This window comes from Platalea leucorodia (assembly GCF_965183815.1).
Source record: "Platalea leucorodia genome assembly, chromosome: 4".
NCBI lineage: Eukaryota > Metazoa > Chordata > Aves > Pelecaniformes > Threskiornithidae > Platalea > Platalea leucorodia.
The window spans coordinates 45103758-45126868 of record NC_138826.1 but is presented as its reverse complement, the minus strand read 5'-3'; the positions used below and the strand labels follow the sequence as shown (position 1 = coordinate 45126868).

Genomic DNA, 23111 nt, shown 5'->3' with positions numbered 1-23111 from the left:
TCGCAAGAAATTTCATAGCTGCATCTTGAGCTGTCTCCCCGGCACCTCTGATTAGATCGTTTAGTCATAAAACATTAATAATTAATAAGCAGCAAAATATACCTGCACAGAGTCCAGAACATTATAGTGTTGCTATTAAGTTGTTCGTGTGATAGACTTGTCAATGTGAAATCTTGAAATAAAGCACAAAGTTAACATACTAAAAAAAAAAAAAGGGAAGAAATAATAGTTAAAAATTCCTAATTATTGTCACAGGTATATTATTTTGATTTTTTTTTTTTAAGCACTTCCATGATCTACAAAATGCAGCACGTTAAATGCTTGTTTCATGTCTTTCATTTTGTAACAGTAAAATGGTAAAATGAGGCAGTAATACGTCTTATTTTGTGGTCACTGTGACCCTGGAAAGACAACTGTGACTAATTATGTCAAAGTTATTCTAAAGAGACACTTGACATTGTTCATATTTTTTTAAATATCACTGAGCAAATTCAGAAAATGTTTTTAAAACTCAACAACCTGAAGCCCACCCAGATGATCCAATTACTATTATAAGCTCTTATTCCTACTACTTAAGTATGAGACTCACTTATATTTCTGTAGATTAGATACAATAAGTTACATTGAACGTCTTTCAGATAAAGGTGAAGAATTCAACATTAATACTCTGCTGAAACAGAATGCAAGAGGCAAAAATCAACTGCTAACACCCAAGTACAGACAGCATTTATCTTTTATTCTGAAGACATGATTCTTGAAATTGCAACAAATACCACTTCAGGGTCATCATCCTCAGAAAAGAGACATTCCATTCCAGAATCTCTGTAATCTCATCCTTTGTCAACAGGATACATCTTACTGCTGCACAAAATTCAGTGCTTAGAGGTCAGAGTCAATGTAGAGGATACTCTGAAGATTTGTGGAAGCATATTACTCAGTTGGTAAAACATTTCCTCAGAAATTGTCTGGAAAAAAAATAAAAAATACACCAGTAAACTTTGGCTTTTTGCTGTAGTTTAGAAGTATTAAGTGTCTCTCAACTTTGTTTCTTGACATTTAAGAGAATTGCTGTTTTTCAGAAGACCACGAAGATTGAATTAAATAGAATTATAACACATCGTTTGAAGACTATCAAAAGGAGAGGATGGACCTAAACATACTGTTTGTATATTTCTATGACATATGTGTTTCCAGTAAATTTCTTGTTCCAGTAATTGATTATTTCTGCCTAGCATAAGCAGGACAGTGCTGTTTGTTACCTACAGGACTCCTGCTCTCTGAATTCCAGAAGTAGATTCAACTTCACTACTTAGTTTATTCTTGGCTTCCTCCTTGCTCAGCCATTTAATACTTTGTCAAGAAATACATGTTATTTCTTTCCTAATATAAGTCTGATTTTTATATTACTCCCAGTACCACCTTTTAGAACAAATAAAACTTAGTGCTGGCCACCTTTGGAAAGCTTCCTGTTTCTGAAGATCAGCTAGAACGCCAAATTAAATAATTTCAGAATCTTAATTACAATTAACTTCAAATACCTAGAGTCATTAATGACTTTGTGGAAGCATGACTGAACTCAGTACATATTGTTAGACAATATGACTAATAAACACCTAAACTTATGCAATGCAAGGTTAGCCCATCTCTTCAGAGTAAATAAAAGCCAAAAAGTATCTTTTCCAAAGGTGATGTATTCACAGTTTGTAAAGGTGAACTTCCCAGTTTGAAATTTTAGCATCCTCAAAAGATACTACAGAATAGCCAAAAATATAAACCCCTCTTATTCCTGTTTTATAGGCAAGGGACCAAAACCACAGTGATTAATTTAAGCTCACAAAAAAAGAGCAGGACATAGCAAAGAAATCAAAACTAGATTTGCTGACATTAAACTTCTTGTTCTAACAGTCTACTACATTAGATATGAACTTGGTTTAACCTACCTGTGGTACCAAGAATTGTACAGTCCGAGAAATTCCTCCATCCCATGAGGCCATTTCCATCATGAAACCTAAAAACCAGCATTCATACTATATGCATTACCTATGCAATCTTCCCCGTCAATTACACCGTTATGAAGCAGTGAGGGAGTTTTTACTATAATTAGGATTTTAACTGTCTTAACTAGGGATGTCATTAATCACATTTAAATCAGACTTGGCCAATCTCTTGACTGAAATCTGCTTTAACTAGAAAATCTAATGAGGAGTTATGGAGAAAAATCAATATACCCTTGAAGAGCAGAATAACCAGTCCTACCGTACAGCAGAGTGCTAGCCAGCAGAAGCAAGAGGTTTCTCCAAATATGTGTTATGAGTTCTTTCAATGGCTTGCTTTCATTAAGTAACAGCTCTTTCCTTTAGCTCTTATGTGATCACATCCACTGAATGAGTACAAGCCTGTTGCCAAAAGTACACTGGCAGCAAGAGAAACTACCTGGACTTACTTATATGGAAAAAGCTCAGCACACCTTTATTGCTCAAGTTACAATATAGCATTTTTATGCTAGCGTTTCCTTACAAATGAACTACAAGGTTCACAGGAACACACTAGTAGCAAATAAAGATACTCAGATAAATACTTGTTTAATTAAAGTGGCTATGTGGATGACATTCCATTGTGAAAGGTCACAATAGGAAGAGGTTCCTCGAGTAGGTGGTAGAAAGAACATTAACACTACTAACATTTTAAATACTCTAAATGACTGGTTCAAGTATTTAAGTGCAACACACAAGAATGCAGTAAATAATACCACTTGGAAAGACAGAAAACTAAGCTGAGTCATGAGGACTTTCCAGCAAAGAGATGAATTAGCATATAAATTAGTCTTGGAAAGACGTGGGGAGTCCTCATTATTTGAGGCACTCAAAATACAAAAGACACTAGAAACTATACTGTAGAGAACCACCAGCTCTTGCCCTCCTTCAGAGATTGCTCAAAGCAGCAGTAAGGGCTTTTTCTTCTGTTGTCTATGTTTAAGTTGTAAAGATAACTTTTGAAACATTTTTAGTCTCCATTCTAAGTGTCTGAGACTATTTTCTGGTAAGACAGTTAATAATTTTAAAGAGACAGTATAAGTGTATGTTTTAACAAACAATAAGTTATTGAAAAACACCTTTTCTGGGGAAAATATACAGCCTGAGCTAAGGCTGGATGTCACCAAATGCAACACAAAAAAACCCCAGCTGAAGCGTTCGCTAACATACCTTTGACACACTTGAACACAAGCTCTGCCCTCTTCAAGCACCATGGAATGGTCATTTCCTAAAAATTAAGAAATGAAAAGCCTTAATGCCCAATGGATGTAACCAACATGAGTAGCACAGAAGTTATTAAAAATAACACATTTTTGCCATAGAACCACATTTTCCCATCAGGTATTCAAGCAGCATTACAGGCCATGAAGAAGGATTCTGTTTTCCAGAGTATTCTAGGCAGGTGGTATCTACATTATAGGTGACCATAAAAGCACTGCAATTGCTTATTGGTAGGAGAGCCCCGTGTCAGAACAACCTATAAATCTTTAAGCTGAGATGTTGTATAAAAATGTTGTTGACAATCCTATTAATGTAATTGGAAATAAGTATATTTAATTCCCTTGTGGAGCTTCAGAAAAATGTATACTATCCAATGGATAACTGTTAGATTTGTGCTTCAGCTAGCCAAAGATAGGCTCCTGACCACATCTTAACAGCAGTAATTTATGATTCCTAGCTATTCTTGATGTTTCTGGTTAAGGTTTATTGGCATACCCACCACCTTCAGTAAAAACCTTCTCTCTAATACCGGAACCAAAAGAAGCCCTTCTGCCCTAAAGATGCCTTTATATTAAGAGTTAAAAAGAAACAAAATCCATCTTCATCTGATGGAGGAGTTTCAGATATAAACAGATAGCAAATTCTTACCTAAAGTTAAATACCAAGATGGGATATGAAAACCCACAGTGCTTTAAGGTACCTTAAGACATAGCTACAAGCACTGGTCTAAATAAATTAAGTAACAGTTTAAATGCTTTAGTACTTTAAACATTCTTTGGCTGTACGCTACAAAGTGAATTATATCACTTATTCCTAGTCAGAGACAGAATGACTGTCACTGTAAACACTTCTCGGAGAGAAAATAGTGCCTATTTGTTCTGATGTACTCTTCAACATCAAAATGAGCACTTTCTAGTCTGAATACAGGAACATAGACGTGGAAACAAATTTATCATTCTATGTACCTTTTCAAATTTATGCTTTATATAATTTTCTGTTCAGTAAAGCCAGCTTTTGTTTTGCAATGCCAAACACTGTGCAATCTGTCATTTCCCAAGAGCTTATTTTCAGGTTTTAAAAAAAAGTTATTTGAGAAGCAAGGCTATCTTAAGAATGCTAACTGATAACACTGAAACGGTATACTGAACGTGGCTGCATTAAACAGCTACTGAAAGAAAAAGTTCCTACTTAGGCGGGAGAATCTCCTGACATCCCCAAAATATGTAATACATTCAAAACAGCATAAAAGCTGAAAATGACTTTTCAGAAAACTTTCTTTCATGATGTAAATCACTACATCAATAGATGCTGCTTTTAGGGTATGCAACACAGTAATCAGACAGAACAATACTTGACAAGATTTTTCTAAATACTTAGTCTTTGTTATAATTTATCTGCCTATGTGTGCTTTGTGTCACAAGTAATGTAGGCATTTATTGTTATTTTGATCACTGTTTTGGCTTAGGTAAAAAGTGTCTAAAAAGAAAGGTCCTGTTGCTCTGAAGGCAACTCAGGAGTACCTTGCGTAATCAATAAAGGGAACTAAGCCTTAAAAGGACTGATCAAAACAGCAGGATATGACACTATTCCTTGGACTATTTCAGAGGAACATAGATGTTAAACCTTGTGGGCACTTGGGGAAATAACAGGTTGAATCCAGAATGTCACTGCGTGCAAGCCACAAAAACTGAAAATGACGCGGTAGTGATTCAATTCTAATCCATCTTTAAAAATGTAAGTTCTCATGATTTTGCCATGTTATCAGGATTTTTCTCTATATGCAAACTAAGTAACAGTTGTGAAAATGATGAAGGATCAGCTAAGTACAAATTCAAAATACAGTGCAGGGCATAGGAAAAAAAAAAAAGCAAACAGCCCATCTTCTGTAGTGAGTTTTAACAGCATTCAAGCATGTAAAAAATCACCTGTGACTTCTGGTTTTGTTCAGTAGCAGAGACTACACCCCACTCCTATATAGGATGTAATGATTTGTTGTCAAATTAAGATTTCTTCTGCTTATTTTTAAAAAAAAAAAAAAAAAGCAGCCAACTTCACTGATTAGAAAGATATGCTGCAAACCTTTTTATTCAAAAAGATTTGTGACAGATTCACTACATGGGGCTGCTGCTTTTATAAAGCTAAGGGCTTGCACGTTTGCAGAACAATGTCATAACCAGGTAACAAAAACACTAAAGTCCATAAATGTCTTGTAGGACAAAGATTTCAAACCAAATTTCAACGGTTAATTTTAGTAAGTTAAGAATTAGAAAGATGTTTACTCAAAGTATATCTATGCAAATCCTAAACACTGTATGAGCAGCTATACATTTAAAGGCAGAAATCTCAGATGAGAAATATTTCAGGTTAACACACCCATCAATAATCTCTCTATATACATAAGCCATGTTCATAAACATTTGTTACACAGCTTATACTCCCTTCATTTCTACTTTTTTTTCAAAACATTTTTGTCTTAACTTATGGTTATAGAGATGGCTGCCTAAGATCCCTGAAGAGTCACATTTTTCTCAGTGTTGCTGTGTGGACAGCAGCAATGCCTCCTATATTGAAACTACCAAGGAAGTGTGTGAGCTCTAGCATTTTTAGTAATGCCATGCTATTAGAGCCATTTCATTCCCCAGTTTATGTATCAGTTTACATTAGATTCAGAACAGTGATCAGACAGTAACACTTCAGCTGTCCCAAATTTTAATTTGTCTGCTTTTGCCTTTCTCAAGTATCAAAACCAGTTTCTTTCCTTTGTCTAACTTAACAATCAGAACAGAGAAATCTGTTTTTGTTGTTCTTGTCCTAAGAAAAACAGAAGTCCTAACTTTTTTTCATAGGGAAAAAATAATTAGCTTTATATGAAGGTCCAATAATAATGAAATGTAATGGCTTCATTGGGATTGATACACTCATTAGTTCTATGAGGTTATAAACACTGCTCTTCCATCCATAAAAGAAGAAAACCTTTGGGAAAAGCACAGAGAAAAACTCATGATGAACGCCTGTCACAGTGCAGCATGCAAACATCTCTGCAGCTGTGCTCCTGGTTAACCACTTTACAAAAATGTTTTTATGTAGGTGGTAAACGCAGATTCAAAACAGGGGCTGCTGAAGGCACCAAGTTCAGGGTAACTTTCAGAAATCTGTTATTATTCACTTTTCCCTCAACAACAAATTACATATGTGTGTGTTTCAAATTAGGTTAGCCAGCTGCAAAGCACTGTAATAAGCAATGCTGCTAATGCAATTCACACAATGCAGTTTTGGCTAAACATACACTTATACAGGTCACTTTCTGCTTACTTTACAAAGACTGAAGACTTAATATAAAAGGTAAATTGTTTTACCAGGAGCTTTTAAGAATCTAGCACTAGACAAGAAGATAATTCTTCAGTTTCACAAATCCAAGCAACAACACATTCTCAAAGCATGTTGAACACTTGGTTTTGTGCTTTATTTCTATTTTAAAATACAGATATGCTAATGAAAGCTAAAACTAACAAGGTTTAAAGAAAAAGAATATAGTCAGATGGCAACTTGATTAAGAAAAAAGGTCAATAAATTTATGAAATACAGTAACTGGGTCCCAGGCTGCTGTCCTCCAAGCTGATTACTTGCCTTTGTGCCCAGAAAAAGGTCTTGATACCAGAGATGAAAAATTTCAGAAATAATACTATCTGTCCCTCAAAGGCTACTTTTATGTATGCGAGTATATCCTTCAGAAGCTTCATTATTGGACATTTTTAACTTTTGCATTGCTTGCACTTTCACAATAATAGACCCTGACCTTGCAAAAGGGGGTCACTTCTACACTGTGTTTCAATCAAATTCTGTTTAAAAAAAGTCACTGTTAAAGGAAATCCACTGGTGAGCCTTTATCTTGCTATGAGTCAGGCACTTTCAAAGAAGGGAAGGCAGTATTGAAATTTACAAGTGAAAAATCAAAGGGTTATTAAAAAAAACCCCACAACAGACTATAATTATCCATGCAAGGGTATCAGTAATGGCAGCATTACCTTATTTTTCTCATTTCTTTAAGTTTATAGACTTTTCACCTCCTAAGGAGGTGAGGCATATGGCTGTACTGCCTGTCCACTGGTTCTCTCCCTGCCTCCCCACCCCCTTTTCTTCTCTGCTATTATCTTCTGAGCCAGATGTGACAGAGGAAAGAGGTTGTCAATGGTATTAAATTGCTATGTACTGTGAAAAGTTACAGTTGAGTAAGAGACAAGCTCTACACATTAGTGTCCCACTGAAGAAGAGAATACAAAAGCTTAACACAATAAGTAAACACACTTGTATCTACAAAGAGCCTCAGCAATATGCTGCTTCTTGCTCAGCTGGTATTTGGGGGACTTAGAGAGGAAACAGGGACCGAAATTAAGGATGCAAGTGATTAGGCAGTGAAGGAGGAGACAGTTCAGAGCAAAGGTGAAATTTGGCTGCTGCTGTGTAGGGCTGAGGTGGTGTTTAGGGATACAGAACTCTAAGCCAAGCTTTCTAGGTCTGCTGCTCATAAAACTTAGTTCTAAGGTTTTCTAACTAGCAACAATTAAAACCAGAGATCTGATATCACTATTGCATCAGCGACTCTGAAGGTATAGTTTCTAAGCAAGAGCTGTTGCCAGAAGACTTCCAGGCATGTAGTCCCATCTTTCATTAATACTTGTGCAACTGTGCAATGATCTGGATCAAGGAAGCGAAGTGTCTAAAATGCAGGGCGGGAATAAAAAACCAAAATGATTCAGCTGGCTGAATTGTTTTTAACTGGTTCAGTTCCTATACTTGGGTCACCATAAGATATGAGAGTCAGCACAATGATGTGGCCAGAGCACATGAGTAGGATAAACTGTCCCATTTGCAAAGGGTATGTTCCATGCTGGTTTAAGCCAAAACTCACTTTTGTTGCATCCTAGAAGATAAAAACAAACCAAATCTTTACATTTACTTACTTCTGACATATCGTGCACCAATAGGAGAGGAATGCTAATGGTAGTAATGTCATGTGTGCAGCAAACTTTGAGAATGTTTCTGAGTCCCATGATTGCAGGATCCCGAGCAGTTATATTACCGGATCTTACATTATCATCCACACAGAGGTGAAAAGCAACATGAATTTCAGAAAGATTTGAATGGCGCGTGATGTAGAATTCTCCTACAGAATAACATAAACCAAGAAGGCAAGATATCATGGTGGTGATCTGTACTGAAATACAATTGTTAGGCAATGTAAGGATAGGGTCAGTAAGACAAAAGGCAAATACAAATATACAGAGATCAGAACACATATATAAGGAGATTGAAAAAAAATGTTAGAAACCAACTGATCTAAAATCTCTTGGAATATCTTTGTTTTACATTCATCCTACACTCACTTCCCTGCTTTGATGGGTTTCACTGGCATCACGGACACCTGGTGTAAGAAGACATAACAGTGCCAGTACAGGCGGATATGATCTATATATAACACAAAACAGAAAAACAAACACAGAGGAGCTGTAATACTCAAAATATATAATGTAAGCACTGAATTGCAGACAGATGTGGGAGGCGGAAATACCAAAAATGGATGGGTTGAAATAAAGGATGTAAAAAGTCTGTGGAAAAAGATAGGGGGTTACGTAACAACTGAGATACGTACTGGAAGACAAAGGTATCAGTGATCATTAGAATTTAAAATAATTCATAGTAATGGGAAGGTTAGTTATGGAGTTGTTTTCAAAAAGTTACCAAGACATCTTGTTGGGGGTACTTTTAGACTTGGTATTCATTTATCAAAGGCGGAGACAGAGTAAGGGGCAGTGAAATGCAAGTCTCTCCATCTTACCTTTCTGCTGGAGATGAAAAGTCTATACTAAAGCCAACAGAAAAGCAGGTATGCAATACCCGTACTGTTTCAGTCAACAGATAAGCATCTTTCTTCAAACCTATTTTCACCTGTCATTTAAGTTAAGGTACTACCTTTGTACTGGGACAGCTGAAGAACAGGTATGTACTCCTTTCTGATGACTGCTAAGGAGGTAGGAATGCCCAGCGGTGATCATTTAAGAGTAATAATACACAAGCCACTGCAGCAAGATTCACCTGAATTTAACTGTTAAGGACCCAAGTTGATATATAATCCTCTTATACTAACAAGATCTAAGACAAGCATGAAAGCAATTTTAAGAAGCCCTCTTATTCAACCATGGGTTGTATGGATTTAACTCCTTCCCCCTCCAACTGCGTATTCATCTTCAAATTCCACAGAAGCTTTCCTTACTAAAAATCACAATATACTTCCTCTTTGAGAGGAATGGATTTGTACATTCTCAAAGCTAAAAAAATATATTCTAAAATCCTTTACTGTATCACAACACTGACATATATATAACTATTTTCAAAAATAAAATTAGTTGCTAGTATTTAAGTTTCACCTTTTCCCAAGATGCTCAGAGATCTGTTTTCACTCCCAAATTCTGAAAAGAAATTTTAGGCATAGAGAATTTCAGTGATTTGCTCCAAGTCACATGATGCAGCGGCAAAGCTGGGAATAGAAACCAGATGTCCTGACACCCAGTTCTCTGCCTTAGCCACAAGAACATCCTTCTCCTCTGATTAAGGTCAACTCGGGTTTAGTTTATAATTTATGTTCTGACTTTAGAGCTAAAAATGTGCATCTATAAAACACAATTTGCTTTAAGAAGAGGGGGAAAATGCAATAGAACTCACCGGGCAAAATATTTGACTGGTTTCGTTCAATATTCTTTAGTTTATCTTCATTTCCACTACTTTTGTTTTCTGTATATAAATCCATAGCACAAATATTAAACATATCATCTATTAATTACGCTTTGGCATGAAAGTTTAACATACTGCGATATCTGGCTTGAATTTTTACCATAAAGTTACCATAAAGTCCTCCAAAAGTAGGGGGATGGACAGGAAGTGGTTTTGCTATCGTCAATAGACACTGAACCGAATCCTATCTCAAATTGTTACCTTTCTTATTTAATCATCCTACGATACCTCTTCATTTGGACAAAAGAAAACACAATATTCTCAAATATAATATTAAACTTTCCAAATTGCCCCCACAACTACATAGTACCTTGCTATTGCTTTTTAAATAATGTAACTATTTAAAACAAATTTATTCCTAGTATTACAAGAAAAATTTTAAAGACATTTACATAAATCAGCAGTATAAAAAAACAGCTTTCAGTATTTTCCTCAAGACTACAGCAATGTGCAGGTTCCTAAGAAAACTTGTTTCTCTATGTACTCTTATGAATCTATTCATGTTACTGACGTATTTAAACCACATAAGTAGTTCCCTGCAAGAAAACCAGAGTTTCACGATGTACAAGTACTGCCTTAACACCATGTGGTGAGAAAATTTCACAGCCATTTGTAAATATAACTGCAAAGTAAACCATTCACAAGGATTTGGTCAGCACTAAGAAGCATACACATTTAGTCAATTTATTAGTCACTTGTAAGGAAGGGAAAAAGTCTTAACTCCTCTTCTGCAATTTTTAAAGCTTTACATTTAAACAGAAATAAAGAATAAAGAAGTCAACTCAGATAAAGTCTGTGTTGCTACAGGCAGTTTAAACTGCAGATGAAAGCACAATGGCCCCATACACTTCCCATGCTGTTAAAGTGTGATCAGAACCTAAGGATTTACACTTTTTTTTTTTTTGGTAATCAGCAGCAAAGACATCATGTGAACGTGCTGTTTGTGAAGAGAGAATTTCATGCAGACTTCTCACAGTTTATCGATAAACAAGAACATTCCATTTTATAGATCAGGTAGCTGAAGAAGAGTGAAATTAACTTGCCCATAACCATAAACATTCAGCTGACCACTATTCTATTTCAAGGAAAGTAATTTTGGTTGTCACTGACCATGATGTCTTTTCGACTTACTGCTACGCTGTGCTCTGGCCTTAAGTACAACCTTCTGGACAATTTCAAGCTGTTCTTGAATTCCAGGAAAATGGAAATCCGTGCATTCTTGGCAAACAGTTGCAAAATCTAGGAAAAAAAAAACAAATTAAAATCCATGTCATAAGGCTGTGCTTAGCAACATTACATAATGCTGCTCTACTGTTCAAGCAAGGTCAGTAACAAAGGCAAGCCCCCCAAAACCACACAAAGCCCTGCTGTACTCCTCTTTAAATTCTACAAAAACTATGGCACAGATGAAACATTTTTTTGAAAGAAATTAATTGCTTGGGGAAAAAAAAAAAAACTCGAGTCCTGTTACTCTTCAAACAAAACCACCCAGACCAAAAAACTCTAAAATAACAGCAATAAATTATGTGCATTAAATGTAATTGTGCTTCAAAAATGATGTCTTATTTCCAATACTCCTTTAATCTACGATACTCTGTTAGAACATACATAATAGATACTTCCAACAGCAACAACAGCATTCCAGTTTGTTTCGAAAAAATGAGAGCTATTAATGAAATTCATCAACTGCATATCTGGAAAGCTGGAATTACAGGTTTTTTTTTTTTCTTTTAGTTCTCAAAACACAGATCTGAAAGCTAAAGAAAAGTGTCATCAGCTGAAAAGAGCTGCAAGTTCCTTTTCCTGACAAGCAAGTATTATGTCAGGCTTGGAAATATTATACTGATAATTAGGATCATAATGCACTGCCTCTGTGACTGGTATTATAAGCTCCTTATCCTAATGTCCAGCTGCCTCTCAAAGCAAGTCAATGGGAGCCGAAACAAGCTATTAGCAAGGAGCTGGAGTATACTAAGCAATTGCCACTTACTTCCCATTTTGAGGTATCTGCTCTAATCCTCTTTAAAGTTCTTAATGTACTCTGCCTATCTGGAGAGCACCGTATACTCCTGTGAACAGGCTGCGACAGGAACAGGCAGGGTAGAGAGAAAAATCTTAATGTATTTTATCTTTTTACATGAAGTCTCGATCATAAAAATCTATTTTCAAAAGGCTTTATTAAATTCTGGTCTCCAAAGCCAAGGGAGGAAGACGCTCATATTCCAAAAGATTGTCTTCTGTGTGTATCAACATAAAATAAGGTCACAAGACATTTTATTTGAAACAAACAAATGAAAAATCTCTCGTATGTCATTAAAGTTAACTTTAATTTTAGTTTATCATTTGTCTGAGTGTGCTACACCTACTCAAAACCTGAGTCACAGTAGCCCTACAAAGTCCTAGTATAAGAGACTTGAACTAGGCAATGCATAATGTATATAAAGAAACTATTCATCTAGCCTTGAAAAAACAGTCTAAATGAAATGAACATATTGAAAGTTCATATATAAGTTCAACTTTCTGTTCAAGGCTGTTTTCTACAGACGTGTCCAAATCTGATTTCGAAGGTATGTTTTGCTAGTTGCCGTTTACACAGTGTAAGAAATCCAGAAAACACTGCAGTCATGATCAACCAAGTAAGTTGCAGGACTTCTTATGACTGGAGCCCGTCTCTGTTCAGTGCTTGCCGAGTGATTGGTGTTGCTCAAAACAATGTAAAAATGCTTGGATAAACGGTGTGCTCACATGAAGCTCAGTTACTCCAACCACCTTTGAAAAAATCTCAGAGGTTTGAGTGAGCTTCTTGCCCATCACAAAAGTAAAGGCTACTAGGTTTGTATTTTTCCCCAGCTTTAAAATGGAATCAGAAAATTGCTTCTGCACTTTTGTAACCCAGAAATTTAGACTGCACAAGCCACTACCTCTCTATATAAACAATAGCATCAATGTATTATTTAAAGGTCTTCCTAATAACAGTTCTATGAACCTTTGAACCCTCTAGCATATTTATTTCTTAAAGAGCCTTTTAGGAAGGAGAATCAGTTCTGGCTAGAACCAATGTTTGTTGCTCTTGCAACAAACAGCTTTAACAGTTTAAAAGCATAGTCTCCTCTCAAAGGTGTTTATTACTGCTCTTCTGCCAGAAGCTACCACTCTTTAAATCCACAGAGTGGAAGAAATACGCCCAAACCTCAGTTGCCACCTATAGTGGTTTGGGGTCTCAGTACAACCAGACGTTCACTGATGGTTTAAAGCAATATATCCAGCTAGGTCCGAGGAGGTGAGACACATTCATTTCTGCAACATTTTTAAAAAGAATGGTGGTGCAGACAGCTGTGGAATGTGCCCACAGTTAAGGTTCCCAAAGCTCCTTCGGAACTCAAAGAAATCAAAATTTATTAAAGATTGTACTTTACAGATTGTGATACAGTGCCTTATCTTCCCCTCTACTGTAGCTGCAAGATCTAACTGGTGGCTAGAAGATGCAACTATTACTTAAATGTCCATCTTTTATCACCTAAGATTTAGTATAAAACCAAATCTTCTCTAATTTGTTATTAATTTAAATATTTCAGCAGTAAAAAAAAAGTAACTGAAAATGAGTACAAGTTTGAAATATTGTCAGAATTAAGCAACTTGGAAACCATAAACAGCACAAATACAACTGCAGTTTTTACTGGTACACTTCTTTCCTTCTTGCTACAAGCCTGATTCCACACTGTTTTCAGAGAATGTCAACCACCAAAGTCTATTTTTTTCACAGCACACTAGAATAATGACAAGTAATAGTGGCTCCAGTCAAAAAGACATTTCAAGTGTAAATATTTTGGTATTAAACTTCAAGAGGAAGGTGGGAAAGTCAATAATGTGGTTCAGAGAAAGCCTCAGTGACCAAAATTGGAACAGGAACAAACACATGTTTCATTGGTTACCCTTGATACAAAATACCTTCCTCAGTGTCCAGTTACTCAAAAGACATGCACTTAAAATGGCTACTAATCAAGCTTTCCAGGAGTAGACAAATAATATTCCTATTGGTCATTTTTAATGGAATTCATAGTCCTGCAGATATCTAAAGTACATGGCATTTTTATACATTTTCTTATCAATTTAAAATCTTAGTGTATTTCATTTTCACCTTTGCAAATAAGTTTCAGTAAGCTAAGCTGACATTGGAGAGTTAGAAGGCCCTACTTGATAATAAGTCAGTCTAAGGCAGGGAAATCAACACTGAAGTGTTCACTCTAACACAATCCTTACTCAAACACAAAACCTAAGAAAGAGATGAGAGAGATAACAGCATATTGGAGCACAACTCTGTCCCCCATCCTTATCCGTATCTCTTTTTGCGTTTGTTACCCTTTTGCAATACCATGTCCAACACACTAGGGTCTCTAGTAAATTTTAATTTTACAGGGAATATTTTTTGTGAGAGAAGACAGCAAGTTTTTAAGTGACACTCGTTTTCACTGACACAACATACCCCACTAGAGGACTCACCTCTTTTGATGCCGCTATATGAACTGATACGGTTATCTACCAATAAAACCAAGCCACAGAGAGAAGTTGAATAGAGAGACATTGCAGTTTGAAGTCTGTGAAGTTTTACTCCACTTCGATGATTACGCTTATGTTTACAGAAATCCAGCATATCGGCTCTCAGTAATCTCAAGTTATGCATGGTCTTCAACTGAGCTCCTGTATGGAATATGAATTATTTTAATACCTACAGTAAAAGAGGAAACTCAGGATTGTTATTAAAATGCAAGGGATCAAAGTACTCCCTTAAGTTTTGTGAAAAAGACCTGTAAGGGAAAAATAGTCAATAATACTCAAAGAAAGTTCTTAACCATATATTCAGTTTTACATACCTATGAGCAATTTACAAAAATAAGAGTAAAAATGCAGTATTTTCACATACTGTCACAAAGCAAGGCTTATCTATACCTGAAATGAGCCTTGTTGCCTATTATAGGGCTATGGACCAAATACTAAAGCAGTCAAAACAGACAGCGTAAGAAGTCTCTATTGCGTAAACAAAAAGTAAAGATTTTAAGCATCTATTATTTTTCTGTTAATTTATCATGGTAATTGAATTTAATACCCACATTTTCTTACCAAACATAAGAAAAGTTAAAATATAATTTTTAAGTGCTACGTGTTTTGATGTTAGTGTGCTTTTCTACACTCGTCACCTTGCTAGAGTGGATAAAAACTTGCTTCTAGAATGTTTTCCATTAATTATATTCCAGGTAGCTAGATACTGTTTGACACAGTTTATACTGTACTGTACTTCTCTTACATATGTAAAGAACAAATACAAAACAATTACAAACCGTATATATTGCATACATTGACAGTTAAATACTGAAAATAATACATGGCTTAGATATAATAATACATAATAAATACATAATAATGTATCTGTTACTATGTTTGGTTTTTGTGTCAGTTTACTTACCCAAGTGAATAGTAAAACTTTCTTCTAATAGCCTTTGCTCTTCATAAATTCTTCCATTTCCTTCTACAGATTCTCTCAGTTGACTGGGCTGAACCTTAATTTCATCACTAAAATGATGAGAAACGTACTGAAAAGTTTATCCTAACTTTTGATCAAGATCAACAGTATTTTGTGAAAGCTGTCCAAAGTTTGCTCAGCTAGTCTGTGGAAACCAAGAGACTAAACCTATTTGAATGAACTCCACTCATCTGACATTCTGCCTTTCTGGCATGCAATACTCCAGGTGCATACCAGCAGGAAGAGGAGACTCCACTGTTGGATTTACATTACCTAGCTCATTTGTAAAGCATTCTGAGATTGAGAAATAAAAATAAATCACAATACGGAGTTATAATAAGAACATAGGAATAAAAGGGAAAAAAAAAAGAATTCTTCTCAGACTATTTGTAATAGCCAAAACTTTATTTTAGATAAAACATTTCTTCTTTGCCCCACACAAAATAGGAGTTTTAAAAAAGCCAAATCAAATGCTCCACAGTGTTCAAACTAGCAGGAAATATTTCAGGTACCAGTTTTAATTTTTTTTCCTAAATTCAACTGTCTGGTAGTAAGTGATATAATAAGTACTGTTTCTGCTACACGAAAGAACCTGAACATCTCTTCAATTTCTTTCTGCATTAATGAAAAGTTTCTTTTTGTTTTCAAAGTGTCTAATCTTCAAAGGTGTTTTATAAACTTGCAAGCAATTCCACTAACTGAAAATGCCTAGTGATGAGGTAGAACTGAGATACACCATTAATAAATACTCATACACACGCATATAAGCAACTAGATGCATAAAGATACATATGTGCGTGCATACATATATATAACTATCTGTATCTTTTATGTGTGTGTGTATATATATATATATATATATAAACACACACATTTTTATCTCTTGCTCTCTTAAGTTCCTAGTTGCCCTACTATAGGCTTCCTGTGCATTATTTTCAAATGCATTAGGGACCTATAGTTTTCAGGACTCAACACAAGCAGAGAGATCACACTTTATGTGAGTGCAGTTATTCCAATACTATCACTTCGCATCTGTTATAAGCATCCAAGATTATGAAGCCAAAACATCCTCACTCTCTCTCAGAGGTCCTTGCCTCTGAACCTCTAGCCGGCCATTTCTTCTAGCTTTCAGCTCTAAGCAACTTCACCTTGGTCTTATTTTACAGCAGTAGAAGGCCAGAACATGGGAAGAGGTTTACAGTGGTAAGTATGAATAGCCTTTGTAATTTCACTATTTTTAAAGCCTCATGGAAATAATCAACAAAGCTAACATGAAAATTCTGCGGAAAAATATTTTAGGATTGGGCTTAGAGCTTGAGCAGACTGTCACTACTGCAGTGATGACCACCTGGTCACTAGGCTAGAGAGAGGCCAGCTTGCTTGTGAGCTATGCAGTCCTAGGACATTCTAGGACTAACCTGAGAACAGCAAAAGACTTCCAAAACATAAATTCACAGACAAGAAAATCCTAAGGAAAGTAGTGAGAAATCTAAACATGCAGCACTATCTTCCAATATATTTCCCCTCCTCTCTCTCTTCCCTCGTGTTCCATACACTCAGCTTCCTTATCCCAATAGGAAACACTTAAGAGAAAGTGATGAAGTATTTCACACATTATGATCCATGCTTTTCTCCTCTTATTACTAGCACCCACTTTGTTCAAAGGTGTTGTGCTTCCCATAAATTCCTTACTGCATCCACCTAAATCTACTCAGACAGGCTCTTCTGCTAACAGAAGGCATGAGAAAGCATCAGGTTTTACTCCTTCTATTTTCCTACTAGTAGCAAAGCTGGTGGTTACTAATGATAACGAAAAAGGATCTCTCCAAGTTACAAATTCTGATTTCCCTGCTATTTCCTCAATCAGAAAGCTTTTCATTCAACTCTTACTACAAGTGTTCACACTAAAAAATTCCATTTTTTTAGCTGTCTAGTGATGTATACATAAAACAAAAAAAGGAGGCTTATTAATGCAAAACATGTGATACTGTTACCATTTACTGAGCTACAATTATTCTGCAGAACATCCTTAAGTGGTAACAGAAATCCTTGTGAAATAGTGTTAGACATTGTAAATAAAGGCAAAATAGGAGGAAACTCCATTCAGCTCAAGTTGCAGTTTAATACATTACAACACTTTCTGGTACAGAAAGGTTATAACATTACACAACAAAGAAACTCCTAAAAATATAAATATTTAATTATGATGGTTTATTTGCCTTTGATTTGCTTTGATTATCCTATTTAAATGGCTAATCTGAAATAAAGATTATATAAAAGCAAGTCCTTTGAACTATTACAGATGGAAGTAAGCATCACAGAGGAATTAAATACCTGATTGAGCTGTTGTTAGGATTCTTTAGGTCCTGATGAAGCTTTATCACCCATTCCTGATATTCCTGCTTCTGGATAGCGGTAGACTGTTTTAATTCGTTGGTCCATTTGTTCTCCAAATCCTAACAAGACAACAGTGATAATTTCAGTGCTTTGGGTTTTCTTTTTAAGACAATTATTTGCATGGCGTCTTCTAGTCCGCTGAACTTCGTTTACCTGCTGAGATTCAAAATGTTGAGCTGCTAATGAATTTACATCTTGGTCTGTTAGTGATTTCCCTAGCTCCTGCATCACCTTATCCATTTCAGCTCCTTGTCTGAAAGAGAAGCAAACATAGATTTACAGCAAGCAACACTTTCAAAAAACTGGCAGAAGACACCTGTTGTTGTTGATACAGTTACTGATACAATGATCAGCTGTATCAGTCAGCTGGACGATGCTTATCACAAGCAGAGATATAACTGACCAGATAGCTGAAAGATACATCATGCAGTACTTTGTCCATCCGCTCATTCTGGAATTGGAATTCAAACATTTAAAGTCTGCCCTCACAGATGTTCAAAAGAAGATACAACAGTATCTCCAGATACTCTAATATAGTACTTCACTATCCTTATCATTGGAAGACTTTTTGAAATGGACCTACTTAGTCCCTTGCTTTCCTCCTGCCCCAACCACAGAAGATGCAGACAGGTAAACGCCAGGAAATAGGCTAAACACACCTATTTTTAATAGTCAGATGAGCTTCCAGCTCAAACTGCATTCAACAAGGAGTTAAAGGGCTGCCCTGCTATCATCAGTTCATCCAATACCTCGTCCCTCCTTAGTCTTCTTAATCCCTGTCTTCACTTAGTCTTTCACATTCACCCCTTTCTTCAGCACGGAATCGATTTGCCCTAGCATAGATTTAGCAATGAATACCCACAAAACAAATTTGAGTTGAGGGTCAGGGATTCCAAGTCAGCTCCTATGTAAACAGAACACCACCTATGCTCATCTGGGATGGTCTCAGCTGCCACTGACATATGGAGTTTCTTGATTATGACAAATAGATATGATAAATTCCACCAGAAATGACAGCTATTATCATACTAGAGCTCTACAACATTACTGATCTTAGGATTAAGTGCTCTTTCTTCTAGATGCATACTTGAGAAGAGTCAATAAGCAGCAAAAAGTTTCGCTAACACATTATTGGCAACATTTATCCCCAAATTAGAGATAAGTAAGATTCAGTCTAGAAGAAACTATATAAACAGATACGCATTGTAAAATGTGAGCTTAAGCAAACACAACTCAAAAGGAATATTGCCACTTAGAATGCTAAAACATACCTACTTAGAATACTCTGACATCTCATAAGCTTCCCTAGTACTTAGTATTTATACTATATTTGTGTGCATTCATCTTCCTTAACCTATTTAGTCTCGAAAAGAAAAACTCCGCATTGTATGTGTTCCCTCTTGTGGACAAAGCAGCCACCTGCAGCTTATTCGGAAACTCGGGATCCCACGTAGACTTTCCTAAATTTCAAATTCAACAGTTTCTGATTTAAAGTTGTTTCAAGTCTTTTGCTCATCTTTTCACCCCATGGAACTTCCAATTTTTCATTTAAATTACATCGTAACAAAGGCAAAACATAGTATGTACATATACTTTATTTTCTAGATATCCTAAGCACTTTATGTTGCTATACCACTTACAACGTGGATAGAACAATGGAAATCAAACCTTATGTTACCCTGATGGCCTTAGCTTTTATTATTTTTAGTGACTGAGGAGAATAAGATAGCTGACCCTAACAATATAGGCTAAGTATTATATGATTTTAAAGAGAGAAAAATAAAACTAAAATAGGGCTTACATAGACAAATACAAGTTGACACACATTGTCCTACGAGCTATATACACCCAGTAGCATGCACCCCTACTTACTAAGATAGAAAAAAAAAATAAAAAAAAAAAAAAGAAGGAATACCTTTCCCGTAGTTTTTTCAGTTCCACATCTCTTTCACTTATTAATTCTGAGATACTAACAAAATAATTGTGTTCCAGGTTTAACAGCATTTCAGAAGCTGGAGAATGTATCAGATCATGATAAACATCTGCAAAATCTTCATCCCAGCTGGTTTCTTCAGGTTTTGCATATTCTAATGTTGTCTAAAAATTATAAGAGATTATAAAGTCTATAGTACCTTTTAGAACATATAAGGATCCCTCATAATGGTGGGGTAAAGCCAACTGGGCATGCACACTGTTGCACAACCTTCAACATACATGAACTATCTTTCCTAATTTGAGCTTTCTGTATTCTGCTTTAGCTTTAACATTTTCTCCCTTCCTATATTCTTTCTTTCAAAGCAACTAACAACAGAACATTAAGGTTTTGACTACAGTGAGGAATTACTAATTTTCAGCCATCACCAACTTGAAAAGAACAGTAATATCTACAACATTTGCAGATGATGAATTTTAGATAGGGCCCAAAACACCAGCTGTGCAAACAAAAATGTTTTGCTAGAAAGGATGACTAACCTCTGATGTCACTAGAATTTGATCAACAACACTGATTTAAGAAAAGCCATTCTTATTGAACAAAGAATGGCCAAAGATGCCAGTTTTTCAAGCTCCTTTTACTGAAACGCTCCTTACATTTGCAATCATTCCCACCAGATTCAGCTGATGAATCAAGATTGTATCGTTGAATTGTAGGTTAGAAATGTCAAGAAATGATCTAATCCTAACCCTCGCACTCAGGCTAACCTATTCATAGAAACCACTAGCACAGAAGACTGTAAACTCTTTCAATGCTTTATCACGTTCCCATGCTCACCCGATACAGATTTTTTCCTTCTTACAGGTTAAGCTAATTTCATTTTGTTGACGTTCGTTAAGGCAGATAATTTGCTTCCAATTCTCTTTATAACAGATGTATGTTTGGGAATTTTTCACAACATTCTTCTATATTCCATGATAAGCAAATTCAGTTCCTATAAACTTTTCCTCAAATGCTGCAGTTTCTGTCATTCTTTTTTTCCTCTCCGCTAGGACTCCTCCAGTTCTTTTGCACTCCAGTTCTGTACGGGCACAGACACTCTCACAAAGCAAGTCCTGAATATTAACTTTTCAGCCTTAATCTTACCTCTTTATAAGCTTTAGCCCAAGTATCTGCCAGCTGGTTTATGTCTACTTTTCCTGATTTCACTGCTTCCAGAGCCATTTCAGCTTCTCTATCATAATCTTTTATAGTTTCCTCTTCTATGAACTTATTAAGAGATTGCTTCAGGTCTATTATAACAAGAAGAGAATGGTCCATCAACAAAACATGTCAGTGGAAGTATCAGTAATCATCTAGGAAACATACAAATTAAGTTTTTCTGAAAACCTTTTACTTGGGCACCTTACTTGCTAGTACTGACAGCAATTTTCTTTAATGTTTTGCTGCTTTAAAAACAAATTTTCTAAGACTGTTCTAGTAAATATGCATCTTTTGGTTTCTTAACGCAGGTTGTAAGACACTTGCGGACATGAATATATGACACTAATTTAAGAAATCAATTCTTACCATTTTCTATAAAGCACGGCAGATTGTGCAGAAGCATTAGACGTCCATGTAAATGACTAATATTCTCTTGCACAGGGAATTTGAGAGGCACAGTAAGCACTAAATGTTGATTTCCAGCATTGAATTTGTACACATAGTCTCTCTCCCTAGTGCAGGTCTTTCCTTTATTAGGCTTCATCTCCTTGAGTTGATTTCCTGCATTAAACATGAAAATAACAAGAGTTACATTCTTATAAAATCGTAAGTAAAAAAAGCTAACTAAAAACATGGCTTTCTTAATAATTAACAGCTTCTGGCAAGAAAACTTAAACCTCCAAATTACACTGTAAGCCTCCTGACTTAAAGGCAGAACGAGGACAGAAGGAATCCTCATAAATAGCAAACTTTCTGAGACACTGTAACTGCTGTCATGCATGTCTCAAGATCTGAAATCCTTCACAGTGCATTAGGATTTTATTTCCTCCTTCCTGTGGGTGGTAGACTTGGGGGCAAGCGGAAGTTTGCCATCATTGTTAGAAAAAGCTTATTTTGTGATTTTGTAACCTGCTTTAAGATAGACTTATAGATAGATGATAGATTATTTTTTAGACTTATAGACAGATTATAGATATAGATTACAGATAAATTTATAGATAGATTATATTTTAAATAATACCACTAAAAATAAGCCAAAAGAGAACTGTCTACAGGATGGGAGGACATATCTGTGTCAATAATTTCTCCCTCCACTAGGGCTCCTCCACTTATTTATATTCCTCTTTTTTGAGCATTACCTGCAAAGCTGGACACATTACTCCAGCTGAAATCTCCCCAGTGCTAAAAAACACGGTCCAAGGAGAAGAAAGGCAGAAAACGAAAGGGGAAAAAAAAAAAAAGTGTATTTTCCACAGCAAAATTCATGGGACCAGTTTATAGTTTTTTGGGTTTTCTTTTTGTGAGTAAGCCTACGTGTTGGAAACGGATTAAACACATCAGTTACGCATCACGGTAACAACAAAAATCTCTGGGCAACCAAAGCTAAACCGAGGCGACCTCCTGGCCCGTCACGGAGAGGGATTTAAACGGCTCCACTCAGAAATACAGAGCCGAGGAACGCCTTTCTGCTGCTCCCCGGCAAAACGAGGTTTCGCGGGGAGGAACAGGGCGGGACGAGGCGACGGCCGCTGCCGCTGACCCCGGTGCCGCCGAGCCGCCCCAGCAGAGGGGGCCGAACCCCCTTTCCAAAACCGGTGCTGGTGCCCTCAGCTCCACCGCAGGCTGTGGGGTGCCAGAGCGGTGGCCCACGCCGAGAAAGGCAGCATTAGCTCCCCTTACTGAAAAAGCAGAAGCAAAGCTGGCGGCGGGAGGCGAAGGCCTGCAGGATCCCGGCCCCCTTCGCCCCACCCCGGGAGGGCTGCAAAACCCCAGGGCAAACACAGCCCCTCAGCTCGGATGGGGCAGCGCCCACAGGGCCGGGAGCCGCTTCCCCGCCGCGAAGGGCAGGAGCGGCGTCCTCCTCGCTCTTCGCTCACCTGGGTGCCGGGCGGGCAGGTGAGCGGGCGCGGCGGGCGGTGGCGCCGGGGGCGCTCGGCCGCTGAGGAAGGCGGCGGCGACGCCGAGTGGTTCCCGCCTCCCCGTTAGAGCCGCCGCGTCCGGAGCCGCAGATTCGGCA

General features: G+C 36.7%; 1 protein-coding gene across 5 annotated transcripts; it reads right to left on the bottom strand.

Annotated features, from left to right (window-relative positions):
* Positions 1-518: 518 nt before the first annotated feature.
* FERRY3 (FERRY endosomal RAB5 effector complex subunit 3) lies at positions 519-23105 on the bottom strand. 5 transcript variants are annotated; one of them, XM_082308712.1, is made up of 15 exons: positions 22972-23105; positions 21461-21655; positions 21038-21183; positions 19874-20055; positions 18112-18211; positions 17896-18017; positions 15505-15611; positions 14544-14741; positions 11154-11282; positions 9975-10043; positions 9680-9721; positions 8216-8418; positions 3204-3261; positions 1941-2008; positions 519-965 (listed from the first exon to the last, which is right to left on the bottom strand). In XM_082308712.1, the coding sequence occupies exons 2-15, from the start codon at positions 21636-21638 to the stop codon at positions 873-875; spliced, it is 1695 nt and encodes a 564-aa protein (XP_082164838.1). In that variant the 5' UTR covers positions 21639-21655; positions 22972-23105; the 3' UTR covers positions 519-872. The 5 variants fall into 5 exon arrangements, with proteins under 5 accessions (XP_082164838.1, XP_082164839.1, XP_082164840.1 ...); XM_082308713.1 differs by lacking the exon at positions 22972-23105 and adding an exon at positions 22234-22320; XM_082308714.1 differs by lacking the exon at positions 9680-9721.
* Between the last annotated feature and the right edge of the window lie 6 nt (positions 23106-23111).

Coding starts and splice junctions, on each gene's coding strand:
- FERRY3 (XM_082308712.1), bottom strand. CDS start 21,638: ATGAAGCCTAATAAAGGAAAGACCTGCACTAGGGAGAGAGACTATGTG. Junction 11,283..14,543: donor ATATAGCGGCATCAAAAGAG/GTGAGTCCTCTA, acceptor TTTTTTTCCTAG/ATTTTGCAACTGTTTGCCAA. Junction 3,262..8,215: donor TGGTGCACGATATGTCAGAA/GTAAGTAAATGT, acceptor CTTAATTTTTAG/GAAATGACCATTCCATGGTG.